General features: G+C 35.5%; 2 protein-coding genes across 3 annotated transcripts; one reads left to right on the top strand and one right to left on the bottom strand.

Annotated features, from left to right (window-relative positions):
- Nucleotides 1-1843: 1843 nt before the first annotated feature.
- On the top strand, nucleotides 1844-3704 carry LOC137735719 (uncharacterized). The gene is made up of 4 exons (XM_068475163.1): nucleotides 1844-2072; nucleotides 2348-2437; nucleotides 3001-3074; nucleotides 3195-3704. Exons 3-4 carry the CDS (start codon nucleotides 3022-3024, stop codon nucleotides 3445-3447), a joined length of 306 nt encoding a protein of 101 aa, XP_068331264.1. The 5' UTR covers nucleotides 1844-2072; nucleotides 2348-2437; nucleotides 3001-3021; the 3' UTR covers nucleotides 3448-3704.
- A 656-nt stretch (nucleotides 3705-4360) lies between these two features.
- On the bottom strand, nucleotides 4361-10056 carry LOC137734046 (uncharacterized). Of its 2 annotated transcripts, none has more exons than XM_068473303.1 (7): nucleotides 9139-10056; nucleotides 8740-8963; nucleotides 8402-8469; nucleotides 6561-8223; nucleotides 6297-6445; nucleotides 5641-5827; nucleotides 4361-5548 (listed from the first exon to the last, which is right to left on the bottom strand). In XM_068473303.1, the coding sequence occupies exons 2-7, from the start codon at nucleotides 8888-8890 to the stop codon at nucleotides 4908-4910; spliced, it is 2859 nt and encodes a 952-aa protein (XP_068329404.1). In that variant the 5' UTR covers nucleotides 8891-8963; nucleotides 9139-10056; the 3' UTR covers nucleotides 4361-4907. The 2 variants fall into 2 exon arrangements, with proteins under 2 accessions (XP_068329404.1, XP_068329403.1); XM_068473302.1 differs by having other exon boundaries at nucleotides 8740-8953.
- Nucleotides 10057-16428: the final 6372 nt, after the last annotated feature.

The following is a 16428-nucleotide window of genomic DNA, read 5'->3' as shown; positions in this document are numbered from 1 at the left end:
TAAAATTGTATTGTTCAGTTACATCGGTTTCGGTTCGGTTCATGCCGGTTTATGGTTCCAAATACTAAATCATTTGAATACCACATCAAAATGGTATTCAAGTTCTACTTGTTTTCCCCTTGTTTTCTGCATGCTTGCATTCAAATACAACTTCTAATATGGCTATACAAAGTTACATATAAAGCATATCATTTCCACATAGTAAATCAAAATGCAATTGTCCTTGACACCAAGTGATGAGTCGATTTTATATTATATACAACCCTATTCTTGGTATGTTTTGGTATTTGGTGAAACTTTGATACTTTGAATTATATTTTCCATGTAGGACATGCGACTTCTGCTTGAGCAAAAAGTGATCAAATGGTTGAATTTTGGAGTAATTCCAATTGGTGGACGTTCGTGAGTCTCCTAGCTTGATCGTAGCAAAATTTCATACTTTTCTACCAAATAGTAATTTTTTGGCAATGAAATAAAGGCTTAATAAGCAGTGCAGCTAAAGTGATGTTTTTGGGCTTTATTAGGGTTTTTGGTGTCCAAGAATGTCTTTTGATGAAGGACCCTTATGGGAATGTGTTTGGGACAACTTTCAAGAAGAGTTATCTTGGGCCTAATTTGGAGCCCTGAAGCTCCAGAAACGTGAGATTCCTTATGGTAAATGTATTTCATAGTTATCTTATTATATTTTGTTTTCTAGTTTTTAAGGACCTTTTCTAGGAAGAATTTTATTTTATAGTAGTATAAATAAGACTATTTAGCCATTAGGGTTCTTTACGCATCAATTTGGAGAACTTGGTTAGGCTTTGAAGATTTTTATTCTTCTTTCAAGGTGTTTTCTATCTTTTTTCTATTTAAATAAAATTACTTTTGTTTTTTATGATTATTCGTAACTAATTTCCTTTTACTATGGCAACATCATGAGCCTTAGCATGAATATATAGTCTTTTATTTAATTACTTATGATATTATTCATGCATACTTTAAATTATGAATCACTGTGCTTAAACTATCTCTATATCTTAAAGTTTAGCTACCATTAGGATGTTCAGATAAGTAATCGAATACAATTCGATCGGAATATCACCAGAGGATTGAGTATGGCTTCTAGTAATTGATAATTATAAATTCACTTAAGGCGAATATCACTCCTAATGGTAGCATGGTTTTCCAAAGGGTTTTCACAGAACTTAATGAGTCTTGCATATTCATATTTGATCTAAATATCACAGACGGATTGCATATTAGATATATGTTCGTACTTGAATATCATGAGGAGAATATCCATTAGGAAAACCTAACCTTCAAAGTGCATGTGTAATTCATAAATAATTGGTAAAACTGCAAAGGATTGTTAAGGTGATAGTGGAACCCTAATGCTTTTACAATTTGGTTTTCAAGCCGTTTTCTTTAGTTTTTCTTACTTTGCCGATTTCTCTAATCTTTTTAATTAAATCCATTTTTAATATTTTAGGTTATAAAATCAACATTTTTCAAACTTTGTTTTTAAATAATTAATTAAGATTTGATTTTTACATAAATTATTCATTCAATCTCTGTGAAGAACGACTTTGCTAGAGTCAACTATATTATGATTAGCTTGTACTCTTACAAGTATTTTTAAGTGTTTTTATCCCTACTTTTGCCGGTGGTAAAAATCCTATTATCAAGCATACAAATAAAGAAACACAATTCATATGTACATATACATTCATAATACAAATATACATTCACACAGACAAATACATCCATTCTGCAGTAAGAATGTTAGTAGGAAAACAATAATTTAAGCCGAGAAGTAACTTACCAACACTCTCGTTCAGTTGAAGCCCGACAAAAGAAAACCTGTAAAAGCATCAATCTCTGTCTCTTTTTCAAATTCAGAAAACCCATTTATTTCTCTTTGAATCTCATACCCTCCTCGCCGTTGCAATCTCCTTTTTTTTACTTTTATTTTCGCAGTTCTTTCTCCCAGAGTCTTGGCCTTTTGCGCGCCATTGCCATAAAAAAAACCCTAAAATCCTGCTCAGAACCCAATTCAAACCTTCCCAATACCTCGCCTTTGCTGGGAATTGGTACGTTGTTCAAAACCGTAGCTTTGTATCCGCTTCAGTTATGGTGTTTTCGTTGTTAGATTTTCTGATTTGATTTGGGTTTGCCAATATTTCAGTACCGTTAGGGTAGCTTTGATTTTAAAGTGCTTTGAAATTGTAGACTCAGTACAGACTTTAGGTTTCAATCCACATTGTTGGTTACATGCTTCAAACTGAAACGAATGATTGTAGCTTTCGGCCAAAACCCTTTTGGCTATTTAGCTGTTACTTGATGAATTGGGTTTTATCTTCCGCAGGCTGTGCAAGGAGTTGCAATGAGCATCGACTAGACGCCGCAGAAAAAGGAACGTCCCGGAATAGTTAAATTGGATAGAGCTTTGGATTTGGTGAGATGATTTTTCCCCATAGTGCTATGAACAATGTACTAATTTCTGGTTAATCCTAGCATCTCTGGTCTATATGGTCTAGAGCAACCCGAACCTGACATAGAATGTACATCGGTTAGAATTTGAGATTTGATGATATGAAATGGTAGCTTTCTTGGGAGCTGTGTATCATTTTGTGTGTGTGTGATCACTCAGAGGAGAAACGCTGTTCTAGAAGATTGTTTTGTCATTTGTAATTGGGTTGTGAACATATGTAGCAGGCTATCAGACAAGAAAATAACGGCGTTCCGAGTTTGTACTAATTTTGAAACCTCCCCAGGATGTTTCAAATGGGATTTTTTTTTTTTTTTTTGGTACATGATAACGCTGAGGATTGTGCGACTTTTATATGATTATGCTTATGGGCATTGTTTTTTCCATTGATGCCATGGCAATCTGGTTGACAATCTTTATGAATGGGGTGTCGTGAATCGTGTTGTTTTAAGTACCATACAGTTCTTTGCAACGTTGTTGACGTTCAAAAAGCTAACTTTGTTTGTGCATGAAAATTGACTGATGTGCAGGCTAAAAAATGGCTTAATACCATGAATGAACCTGCAGAAGATGAGCCATTTGAAATACATGCTCGACCTGCTAGGCAAGTTGATTCATTTATTTATTTGGGTGGTTAAGAGAGTATAATTATCTTTAGTTTGTATACATCGGCTGTTACGTATCGCTGTTGACTTTCTGCAGAACTCGTTATTGGATTTTGCAGGCTTGGACTAGGTGCTGTAGTTCCCCGGCCATCCAAATTTGTACCTTCAAATGATCCCCTTGAAAGGAAATTACATTACAAGTTGGATGCCGCAAGAAGAAATGCTGCCAAAGTTGCGGAGGAGTCTGCACTAGCTGCTAGAGATTATGACGATGATGATGATGAAGACGACAGCAGAACCAGTGCGTTTGCAAAGAAAAGACCGGCAGCTCCAGTAACCCCATCTCTACGGGCGAAGAAAAGGCAAAAGTAACCATTTCAACTTATATTAGGAGAAGAAAATTAGCCATCTCAGATTGTCGAAAGTGAATCTCTAGAGCTTTGGTTCTCTTTCACTCAACCTCATACAATTTTCGTGCATAGAGTTAATGTTCAACTACAATATTCATGAGAATGCTAATTTGTGTAGTATCTGTAAATTGTGTTATGGGAGGCAAACGAGCTGCTGTGCACAACATTCTTGTATTAATTTATTAGTCACTTTCTTAAGAAATAATTGCTTTGTTATTATTAAAGAGGCTTGTGTGGTAATAGTTATTACAGTTATTCAGTTCACAAGGAAAGATAAAAAGAATGGACAAAAGATTTATCTAAATTAGCAATATGAATTTCGTAGGATCGTTAAGAGCTAGTGAAATCCAACTTCGAAATTTCAAGGTATTCAGGCAACTTGAAGAAATAGATCACAAAAAGTTAGATAAGAGGAAGGTGGTCATTTGCAAATTCCTGTATATGCCTTTTTAAATGCTTATGTGGTGCATTTTTAAACCCTCCTACTCCTATCAAAATCATTTTCTTCATCACCATGCTTAAATCCCTTAAAATTTGAAGGTTCCTCGCCCAAACATACCCGATATGGGCAAAAACATCAAAGTATTGAATTCAATGTTTGTTCATTTCCGCAAACTTGGGCTTAACCAAGTTGGCTAGAGCAATATGCGCCCACCACTACATCAAGTTCGAACCTCCTCCTTCTAGTTTAGATGAATTTTGTCCACGTTATACCATCGTTTGTAAAAATAAAATAAAAAATTTGCTAATTTCTTAATTTAAATTTAAGATAGAAAAAAACTTGCATCAATTGGAGTAAATAACAGAATCTCCACTTCATATGGAATATAATTTTTTCAGAAATGCAAATTTACAATCCAACTTGTTAAATCCAATTCCACATAACAAACTTAGCATGAGCTTTTTATTTTCTTTGTAATTGCTAATTACAACACCAGTAATAGTCGGTCACAAAACAACCCTTTCAGGTTTCAAATGAAACAGTAAAATACAAAGAACACAGTTGACAATGAATGAAATCAACAACACCCTCTACTAGACACTCCAACCCTCTATAAATCTACACTTATTAAGAACAACTCGCAAAATTACTTATCTGTCTTGTATAATCGACTTGCAGAGAAGTTTCCGAGTTCTTGCAGACCGAATATTGGTTCCCAAGCTATCAAGGACTTTCAGGTGATGACCGCTGCTCCGGGCGCCCAGTAAGCCTTAGTTTTGACATGTGACAGATTATGTACTATCTACATGATTTCAGTTAACAAAGTTGCAAAGCCAATTCCTACCAGATCCATGGTGCTCCGAGAAAGCTAAAATGTTGCTTCTCACCCTTTGGATGCACATATATGACTTGCTTTCCAACTGCCACAGCGAGAAGGTGGCTTGGTATTCGGTATGGGCAAATCGAAGTCAGACTGAGTTTTATAAGATGAGAATGCTCTCTGTTTCATTTGACTCAGCCATAACTGAAGTATCTTCACTTCTGAGACTTCCTTCTACATAGCTTAATATGGCGTCTTCCATCAATTCTTGGAGAATGGCTTCACCCATGTCGACACCAATGATCTCAGCATCAAATCGAAGGTCCATCCACATTCCGGTTCTTGACATGTCTTTTGTGACAATCTGGTCCAATGTTCGAGGCAATGGAAGTGGATGGAGATGCCAATAAACTTCTATCCAGACCTCATGTATAGCAGTTTTCAAATCTGGTATTGACCTTATACTAGGTTTCGCAGATGACACCCGAGGGAAGCAACCATAATAACACCCACAGAACTCCAGCAGAACTTCATTAATACAGTCAAAAAGGAGCTTCGGCTCATAGCAAAGCTGGTTAGGAAAAAATTCTACCTCATCACACAATGATGGCTCAATAAGTTGGTCAGAGGAAAGCCACTTCATACAGAAGTCATCCCAATTGAAGCTGGAGGCTTGCATGACTGCTTTTACAAAATCAAACATTAGTTCCTTGCCTTCTGTACAGGTTTTTGCATTGTTAGCTTGCTCAGCGGCTGAAGGCTCATAATCTTCAAATTCGATCTTTAGTGGTTGTAGCTCTCCTGCAGATCAGTGAATGAATTAATATTAATGGAGAAATGCAAAAAGCATACAAGGATTTGAAGTCAATCAATTGTCCTAGTATGAAGCATACCAAATCGAGAAATCGTTTTCCCAGGGCTGATATCATCCTCTGTGAATAGTGGCTCAAGAACTGAAACAGGACTTGGACGCTCTTGTATATCAATAGCACTTTCTAAATCTTCAACATGCTTGGTGGTTGAAGAGCTGGAAGGGGATGCTAATGAAGAAGATTGCACTGGGTTTTCGTCATAAGAATCCTAGAAGATAGGTAAAAATGATTGTCAGGATAGAGATAACGGATATAACCAGCAAGTTTACCAAAGAAAATGCACATGTAGATAAGACTAATACTTGGGTCTTGCCCAGTAATGCCCCTCTCATCCCGTCATCCTTATATGTTGACATAGACGAAAATCCAATAATACATCATTACAGGTGACATTTTTTCATAAGAGCTTGGCGTTTGGTTAGGGACAGCAAAAGAAAGCATGTGTTTGGTCATTTGTTTAAAGATTTAGATATATGCATTACATGAAATAGCTTTAGTAGATCTTGAAAGACCTTTAAATGTGTTTCAGAGCTTTAGAGAGAATAATATATTGATTTACCCAATAAAAATGTTGATTTCAAACTGAAACTCATCTTAACACAGTTTTTCTTCACATGTGAAAATTTGAAAATAAAAGAAGAAAAAATCACATGCACAATAAAGTAAGATAGTATTACCTGTTGTGAGCATTCCGAAGATCTTCTATCATTAAAAATCTCAGACATGTCCTCATTTTGGTCATTTATGGCAACTGAAGAACCAGTGCGTTCAGAGAGAGCTTCTTCCTGAACAACAATTTCATTTTCTTTTTCAATCTTGACATCACCTACAAAAAATTTATAAAACGCTAAAATACCAAAGAATTTAAAAGCAAGCAGAGACACTAATCAAAGATTCAAAATGTTTGTCATTGTAAATTCAACAGCTGAGAGAATCAATACCTTCAGAGTTCTTCCCATCCATGATGAAAGGATGGATTTCTTCAACTTCATTATCATGAATCAGATTATCTGAGGTACTTGGTATTGAGTTAGTAGGCCGTACTTTACAATCAACGTTGTTGTCTGAAACAGATGGCAGACTCTCTAAGTTGTGTGCTACTGCTACCTCACCAAGAGGGCTGACATTCTTCTCTTGCTTAGGAGACCTTTTATTCTCATTGGCCTTCAAAAGTTTGTCATAGACCGATAATCTCATCTGTGCAGTAACAAAGCCGTGCTCCAAGTCCCTTCCAGGACTGCCAAAAGGAGAAACATTGTACTCCGGAAGAGAGAGAATCCTCCCCAAGGTTTTAGGAAACTGGTGTCTTGAGATATCTACACATTCATCTCCATTACTCAGCATCTCACAGAGATGCTTCCTGGCCTCAATGTAGAGTTTAGATAGCCTTTCATCCGCAAGGCCATGATTTTCATGTTTCAAACTTATTTCAGATTCTTTCACTTTCCCAGTCTTTTCTGCCCTCTTGACACCACTGGAACGTTTAGCAATTCTTTCAATGTAGAAATGTTCTTTACCAGAGGAACTTCCAAGTTTTTCCCTACCAGTTCCTTTGTCTCTACCTCCCGAATTTTGACGCCCATAAGGCAGTCTGTTTGAACTTCCAACAGTAGATGCCCCATGCTGTTGCTTTCCCATTGCATTCTTCAGTTTCCTTTTTATTTCCGAGAGAAAAAAGTGGGAACCAACTCTTTCACTTGGCCCTCTATTTCTTACAATGTTATGGGATTCTGGGGTTGTACTATCTTCAATTTCAGAATTTTGTAATGCTGGAGGCCCAGGCTTCAAAATGACGATCATCTTTGAAGCTTCAGAGTCCTCATTTTCCTTGCTTGGGTTTCTTTCCTGAGGCTTGACCTTTCTCCTGAAAAAGTACCGCCGTTTACGGTTGACAAGCTCCTCAGATTGTTTAACATCACCAAGCTTCTGTTCCGACAACTTGGACTCTGCAAAGGAAACACATTCTTCATCCTTCTCTATCTGAGCATCCTTTAACTTTTGGACTTGTTTTGCCAGCAGCGAGTTTGGATCCTGCAAAAGTTTCAGACGCAATTCCTCATCTGAACTTAAGACCTCGAGCGTATCAAGTAGTTCTTTGATGTGGTGGATTTTCTGATCTTCCGTAAGCTGTTTCCCATCAGTAAACTTATGATTCGTGAATTCCTTGATTGCCACGCATAATTTCTCTTCGAAATCAGAATGCTTGTAGTTTGGTTTTGCAGGAGTTTCACCATTCACATCATGATTCACATCATTAACATATTTCTGATGGATCTGGCAACATACCTCTTCTATTATCTCATCCATGCCAACGTTACTTCTAGGTTTCTGCTCTCGACTCTGATTGCAAGAGCATCCAGATTCTGAGTTCTCAAAAGCATTCAAATTATGGTTGTCCATATCACGACTTTTCTTGCGAGTCTTCTTTGATCTTTTGTGGTCCTTTCTGCTCTGGCTTGAATCAGACTGTTTAGTTTCCACTACATCATTGCTTCTCTCCTTTTTCATGTCCTGCTTACCGGACATTTCTTCTTCCATGAGTTTCTTCACACTAGGCTTGCAAGCATCTACTGCCACTATTGCTTTCAAGCTCTCATTGTCATCCTGAATCATTTTAGTAAGAGTCTATAAGTTACACAATCACTCAATTAGTGAATAACTACATAAACTCCCCAGCTCCGCCCTCCCCCCGCCTCACTCTTGCTTCTTGGGAGAAACTAGCATATAATTTCAAAGTACAAGCTCAGTTGGGTATATATGCATGTAAGTTAACAACACTTACAAGGGTGCCTTGAAAGTTTTCATCCAAATTGCTCAAACTCTTGAACTTATTCCTTGAAATTCCAGTACCTGCAGAAAGAGAATAGAAATTCAACGACAACACGAAATATTGCCCTTTTGATGATTCCAAATCAAATTTACTAAAGATCAACCTAATTTTAGGCTAGAGTAAGAAAAACCCATCAGATAAACATGTCAACTAAGTAAAATTGTCCAGAGAATGCCCAAAACACAGAGTGACTTCAATTCAGCATGAAAAAACTTGGCAACAAATAGCAGAAAAAAACCTTGGATGTTGAAAATACCACTTCCAGTTAAAGGTGAATTCTGAGTTCTTACCAACAGCTTGCTTACTTCCATGCCTCTTATCAGAAATCAGCTTCCAGGTGGGGCGGCCGTTCCGGAAGTCAAAGATACTGATCAAACCCCACATGCAGCCCAACTGATCTTTCTCATACCGCACAGAGCGTTTCTGGGACTTCTTTGCCATAACTAAGGGATGAATATTTAACTTTAACAGGCTTTGTTCATCCAAAATCTGTCACTCTCCCGGCTACAAGAAACTCCCAACAAACAGAAAAACCAAAAACTCAACAAACAGCTGTTGAATGATACATAAAACTTCAAAGATAAAGAAATGTCTACCAAATCATGGCAAAATTTGACTCCAAGAAGGATCAAATACAAGATGCTGATGGTACTCTGATCATTAAAATTTGGCATGCATGAAGGAATTACCTCAAATTCAGAGGCTCGAATTCGATACAGCGAAAGAACAGAAATGCAGCTGGATACAAAGTCCGTTGCATAAACCAAACAGATTCCAATTCCAATTCCTCAAGTTTTCTCACAGAGTGAAGCTTAAGATACCAAAAGCCTTCTTTTTTCACTCCTAAAAGCTCAAATTTACTGCAATTTGGCCTTAAAGACTTATCAAAGACAATTATGCCTCCTCAATTCTTATGATCATCACAAATGGGGTCAAAGGTAAAAATTTCACCCCTCTAATTTCAGGGAACAAAAGTAAGCAATGATGTTGGAGAATTGATCAGAAGCTTGAGATGCACAAAAGTTTGAGAGAAACCCAAATTCTCCTTTTCAGAAATTCGATCCAAAATTCATGAGCTCTGCACGATGGAATTGATAATTCAGAAAATTGCAGGCACGCGTCTGGTGATTTTTGTTTTTCTTATTAAAAAAACAACAGCACAGCATGAAAGTTTCAGCTCAGTGCAATGCAGCATTGAAAACGACCCTTTTGAAACACCCAAAATCCAACCCAATATTTTTTTTTCTGCAGAATTATCTCCAGTGATGAAAATATGAGAAGTTTTGGAGAAAACCCAGATTAAATTCAAGAAAATTGAACCAAACAATGGTGAAAAAACAAAGACTTCTCTAATTTTTTTTGCTAAGTGGGCATCTTTTTTTACAGCCAAAAATGGGGTGGAAATGGTAATCCAGCACCGACCCACTATTTTTTAAGGAGCATAGTGAAATGGGCAGCCATTAAAGACTGAGAAAAGTGGAGGGAGAGAAGAGGGAAGTGGTGGTGGGAAAGGGAAAGACAAAAGCTTTACAATGCTGGCTGGTGGCGTTGGGTTAGAGAGAGAGAGAGAGAGAGAGAGTAGAAGAAGAGTACGTGACAGTTGGGGTTAGGATTGATTTTTTTTGATGGGGTCCATTCCATTGAGGGGAGGCTTTGTATTGAAGAAAAGTTTGGGCTGTCTCTCTTTCTCTCTCCATTTTCTCTCCTCCTGCTGTTCCAGACCATCATCAAAGTCGCCACTACTCACCCGTCACCACCATCCCACTCCCCACACTCTCTGACTTTCTCTTTCCCTAAAAACCTTTACTTTGGAGCTGTACGGGAAAATGTATGTACCAAGTTGTGTCGTGTACGCTTCTGAGAGAGAGTTTCTGAGCGTTGAGACTAACACACGGACACATTGATACAAACGAGACTTTTTTTATTTTTTTATATATATATATTTTTTTTTTGTAGTTTCATCCGAGAAAAGCAAGTAAGGTGATGTTAGTCACGGATATTGTTTTTTAACTTGTTTTTAATTTTTCATAATCAGATTAAATAAATTAAAAATGATTAAATTACAAAAATTTACAAAGTACGTCGAAAGGAAAAAAAAATGTGTGTACAGCACCAGCCAAAAAAGTATTAAAAAGAGAAATTGGTGTATGAATTTTCGCTTGGTCAAAGACAAGGGACTGAAGCTTAAAGGATTTACCCAAAAAGAGCATTTTTATTCACCCAAAAATATGAGTGAGATGCTACCCCCATTGATTTCTCTTAAATTAGTTTAAATTTCGATATTTATAATCTTAGATCAATAAACAAAACTAATCTTATAGTAACTAATGTGGGGTGAGCACTTCCCACTTTAAGGGATGAGCAAAAATGTACTATTTACCAAAACAACATTACTTCACATTGTTACAAAATCAAACGCTAATGCTCTTTAATTTTTAGTTTAAAAACCAAAGTTCAATTTAACTAAAATTCAATGACCAATGTTATAATTTTCTTTATTAAGAAAGATTAATGGAACTCAAAACCTCAAGTAAAGAAATCGTTCAAATTTAAAGGCAAATACTCTTAATCAAATCAAATACAATACAACTGAACATTGTTTTATACTAGCTTTAGTAATTATTGTTATCAAATATTTCATCAATGTTTGACCAAATGAGAGACAAAACCTTGCAGAAGTAATGTCTGAGGGCGGCATAGTCCGTGATGACATCCAATTTTTTTCTCTCATTGATAGTTTGATAGCAGCTTCCTCTATTCTTTTAGTCCAAAGTCGATATTCCATTGTTCTTTATTGTATATCATGAGTTCAGCATAAACATATTCTCACTTACAGTACTCAATTTTATTCAACTTTGATAGCATTTATTTGTTGACATGGTTGATTATTATTTAATTAGAGTATAAAATAAAACCCGAGTTTAGACTTCTTTTATTGGTTACTCAAAACCTAAAACATATAATGATTAACCAATTCGACACTGGGGCATATTACATATGGAGTTTAATGGAATAAAGACTTTTTACGATCTCTAAAAAGCTTATGAAATTCTTGTGGTATTCAATTATGACTTTTTTGTGAGTCTACAAAATTTCAGGTGTTTCCAAAATTTCATTTACTTTAAACGACCTTCAAAACTCATGGATTTTGATGGACTTTGAGTACTTTTATAGTAAGTTATTTTTTAATATTAAGGTTCTGATGAATTTCATTTTTCTCAATTTTTTTAGGATATACTCCACCACCCATCATAATGCAATGACTATCTCACCACTTCCACCGCATGTAAACCACTATCTTACCTTAACCATCTTCTCCATCCCAACTACCACCACTGTCACCATTGTCGTCGCCGCCATAATTACCATAAATATTATCGCCACCCCTATTATGAACACCACCAACACATCACAATGAACTTCACCTTTACCACCACCATCACAACCTCATCACCACTGCCCCATCCTTAGTCATCCACCACTCGAACATCACCCGCCGCCACAAGCACCACCCATGCTATTATTGCAGCCACCAAAAACACCAACTTTACCATCACCTTCTTGCCAACAATCAACACGTGACGTTTCCATCACCTTGTAAGACTATTTTGTCATGGTCATGATCACCATTTTGATAATGAAAACTAAAACATAATAATGTTTATTAATAAATTGGTCATTAAAAAATTCATGACAATCCACAAAATTCTAAAATATAGCATAGAACTCTATAGAATTCTGCAAAAGTTTATCATTTAACTTTGTTACCTTTCATAAAAGTATATAAATTAAAAGTCGATGAAATTTTATGGAGTCCAGAGTAGTAAAGTTTACTAAATCCATGAAGATCTATCACTTTAAAAACTCAACAAAAGTCTGCATAAATCTTTAATACACTACACCTCTAAGATCTAATAAGCAAATATTGTACAAAAGAATATGTAAATTTTGGTTATAGTCTAAGTAATCAAACCATAGAAATAAGTTATTAACACAATCAACGCTAAAGAAAATTGAGTAGACACGAGAGCTTCTTGACACGAGTCGAATAACTCTAATACAAATCCACAAAGTTTTGTATATATTGCGCATTATCTATACTGAAACACAGTTTTGCATGCAAATTTAACAGTGTTACATATTTTCCTATGAAAAAAATAAAAGAAAAGAGAAAGGTACTTTAGAACAACAGTGAATGAATATTAAAAGCTGGGTCAGCGGTTTGGTGGTAAAACGTTCCAGTCGTCCTTCGTATCATTAGTATATGGATGGATTCAAGTCGTTATAATGGAAGTCAGCAGTGAGGCGTGAACAAACTAACTGTCTGGCTTCAAGTCTGAAAGATATATTAATTAGAATGGTGGGATTATATAATCTTTCAAACAAACAAGATAGACAGTTTGTTCATGTCTCACTACAGCCTTCTTTTATAACGACTTGAATCCATCCATATATTAAAGAGAGGGAAGGAAGCAATGGTAGAGATTCTGAGGAGGATTTTTTTCTTTTTTGTTTTTTTTTTTTAGTTTGGTCATTTTTAGTTTTTCAATCTTAAAAAAAAAAAAAAAAAAAAAAAAATTATGATGAATCTACATGGCGACATACAATTGAATAAGTGAGATTCATTTATATGTCTCATCAACACACTAACAGAACAATTGACGAAAAGCTAACATAAATTACCATATTAATTTCCGAGAACCATTTTTAGTGACCAAATTGATAGATTTTCTCTTTCGAGGACCATTTTAATTGAAATGTCTAATTTCAGAGACCAACATTGATAAAAACCCTACACATTATTATTTGCATATCCTATCAATTGGTATTTGGTATATTCATGGATAATGGCTTGATCATATACCTCAAAATATTTTATATTTCTACTAACATAAAGTGAATGATAGAGGTCGAAACTAATTTGAATTAAGACAATATAAGTACCTTTGACCCAATTTTAACGCTTTGTCAAGTAATTATATCAAATGAAGGCTAAAATTTGAATTTTAATTGAAGGTGTCTGGCTCTGAAGAAAGTACCACCCCCTGACCCTCAGAAAAGTTCTGTCTTTTCTTTTTGTTGAAAAGAAGCGAAGTTAATAATAACTTTAAGAACTTAAGCAATATACAACATAAAAAAAAGTATCTGTAATGCTAAGAGAAACATCAATATGAAAAACAAAATTTACACCAAATAATCACCAAGGAAAATTTTAGGTTTTGTTAAATACATGTGAAAGTGTTGTAGATTTTTGTGTAAACTTTGGCGATAGTCAATACATAGACCTGTAAGCAGGTCGAATTTATTGGATTTGGATCGGGTTCAACCCGACGCATTAATTTAACTGGTCATCCAAACTCAATTTGTTAAGTTAACGAATCATCTAAACTCAATCCGTTAATCTAATAAGTCACTTGTTTTGCATTATTTCTTTTTTAAATGTCGAAAAAGATTACACGTGGAAACATCCCTCCTAATGAAGAAAAACAACCACGTATGCACTTACTTTGTTTGACCAAAAATAATAGTTTTAATTAACAACATTTAAGCGATCGTTTGAGTTATGAAATTGTCTGAATATAAGATACATCTTGTATTTGTCATGAATATGAATATAAGTATTTTAATATTGAACTACAAATCTAATTAGTTATGTTGGTGTATGATACTCTTTTTCTTTCGATATTGAACTACAAATCTAATTAATTATGTTGGTGCAGGATATTCTTTTTCTTTCAATCGTGTTGAAAACCTCGACATGATTTTTATCGAGGCCCAGTGGCGAAGCCAAGAATTGACGGGGGGAGGGGCAAAGTTAAAAGAGTGCGAGGTTCAAAAGAATAGCAACAACCAAATCCTTTTATATAGTAATGTCTTCCATAATTTATCAATACAAACAAATTACAATTGTTACTGACGAGGTTTCATATCATGAAAACATCGCATAATAGACTTATTATCAATAGCAAATATATCTCTCCCAAGGTAAACAAACATGCTATCACTCAACCATTGATCTCACATTTTGTTACGCAATGGTGTTTTCACAATCTTCATAGCAGAAAAAACTCTATCCACCGAAACGGTTGCAACTGGTAACATCTAAACCAATGTAAGAAGCTTATACTCTAACATATAGATTGCACACCTCCCAATCTTCACCAACTTCTTTGCAAGATCACCAATTCCTCTCAATGATGAAAACTTGATGTGAAAATTAACTTGACACACAAATTAAACCCTATTGTTGACAATTGTAGTATATACGTAAGTAGAGATAGTTCTAGACCGGAGATTAACTAGGGATGCTAATCAACACAAATAAGACTTAAAAATACTAAATTAGACTCTATAGACTCAAAACTGACTCAAAACACTCAAAACAGCAACAAACAATTAAAAAGACTCAATTCTAGACCTAACAAGTGATTTTGATGAAAATAAAACTTAACTTGACTCAAAAGACTAAAAGAAAACAGATTAACTCAAATAACAAGACTTAATGAAAGGGGGAATGTTTTTGACGAATTTAAAACTTAAAACAGAAACTTAGCATAAAACACTTTGTAAAAACGAATTTGGGTGAATTGAATGGGTGCAAGGCTAGTTAGAGGGTCCTTCTCCACACATGATATATGCATACATACCAATTTCCAGTATTATTCCTTTAGACTATGAATGACAATGCCCCAAATTAACCATGAAAAACACAAATTAACTTTCAGATTTTCCTTAACTCATTGAATTGGACGGGATACGCATCACAACCAAATTATCCTTATCAAGTTCCCTAACTATGAAAAGCATGATAGAAAGACATATCAAATGTCATTAAGTTCTTTGAAAACCATAAGCATTGACGAGGCACTCGTAACTATGAAAAGCATGATACTCATACCAAGGATTTACTTAACACAATCATGACTAGTGACTTCCATTACTTGTAAATATAAGTTCATAACGATTAGGTGAAACTCCCTTATACTCTAGCATCAAATTCATGCATGCAAATTAAGTGTCGACCATCAACCAACATACATAAACAAGTTTTGATAACCCAGATAAGCAAATCACATTCAAGACTCAAGAAACAATAACTGGATATAATCAATTCATATAAAACATATAATCATGGCTTCGAATTCACCTCCAACTATAAAGAAATTAGTTCCACATGTTCATCAAACCAAATTAAAATAAACAGTGAACTAAAACTAAGGATAGAAAAAACCCAGAAACGCTCCACACTCCAATGGCAAGCTTGCGGCACTCCATTTGGATGGTGGTAGATTGCACAAGTCATCTTCTCCTTCTTTCCTTGTTGCGGCACTAGGATGAATTAGGTGTTTGATGGCTGAATGTATGAATGAATGTATGAGTGAATGGATATTGATATATGCGGCAAAGAAATGTATTTATAGGCTAGGGTTTTGCACAATTTCTGAAGGGAAAATGATTGCACAATCCTAGGGGAAAAGGACTAGGTTTACACGGCAAAGACCAAGGAGGAAAGGGAAAAAGATTGCAGGTTCTAGAGCTTCTAGAAGAGGGAGAAGGTGCCACCTTTCTAAAGATTCTAGAAACAATGTGTTTTGTGGCAGAAATTGGGACTTCTAGAAGGGATAAAGGGGAAAGGTGTGGCACCCTTTTAGGAGCAGATAAGACTCCTAGAAATCAGGGTTTTATGTCCCCTTGCAGCTAGAAATAAGGTAGAACAAGATTAGGTTAGGATAAGGTTTGGATAAGATAAGGTTGTTTGGATAATGTTCCATGTTTCTTGCTCTTTTCTTATCTTCTTTGTCTTGAACTTGTTTTTCCAGATTTTTAGCATGCTCCTCGCCTCTTTTAACTTGAATTTCGTCCATTCACCTTGCTCCATATGCAAGCCATCCATAATAAGCCCAAAACTGCTCCAATATGCACCAAAATGCACTTTCTTGCCTCTTTTGCCATTAGGACCTACAAATACACGAAAATAG

This window comes from Pyrus communis, chromosome 5 (genome assembly GCF_963583255.1).
Source record: "Pyrus communis chromosome 5, drPyrComm1.1, whole genome shotgun sequence".
NCBI classification, from domain to species: Eukaryota; Viridiplantae; Streptophyta; class Magnoliopsida; order Rosales; family Rosaceae; genus Pyrus; species Pyrus communis.
The sequence above is the reverse complement of the archived record's forward strand: the minus strand, read 5'-3'. Positions and strand labels throughout refer to the sequence as shown.

Coding starts and splice junctions, on each gene's coding strand:
- LOC137734046 (XM_068473303.1), bottom strand. CDS start 8,890: ATGGCAAAGAAGTCCCAGAAACGCTCTGTGCGGTATGAGAAAGATCAG. Junction 6,446..6,560: donor GGATGGGAAGAACTCTGAAG/GTATTGATTCTC, acceptor AATTTTTTGTAG/GTGATGTCAAGATTGAAAAA. Junction 5,828..6,296: donor CTTCGGAATGCTCACAACAG/GTAATACTATCT, acceptor CCTATCTTCTAG/GATTCTTATGACGAAAACCC.
- LOC137735719 (XM_068475163.1), top strand. CDS start 3,022: ATGAATGAACCTGCAGAAGATGAGCCATTTGAAATACATGCTCGACCT. Junction 3,075..3,194: donor ATACATGCTCGACCTGCTAG/GCAAGTTGATTC, acceptor TGGATTTTGCAG/GCTTGGACTAGGTGCTGTAG.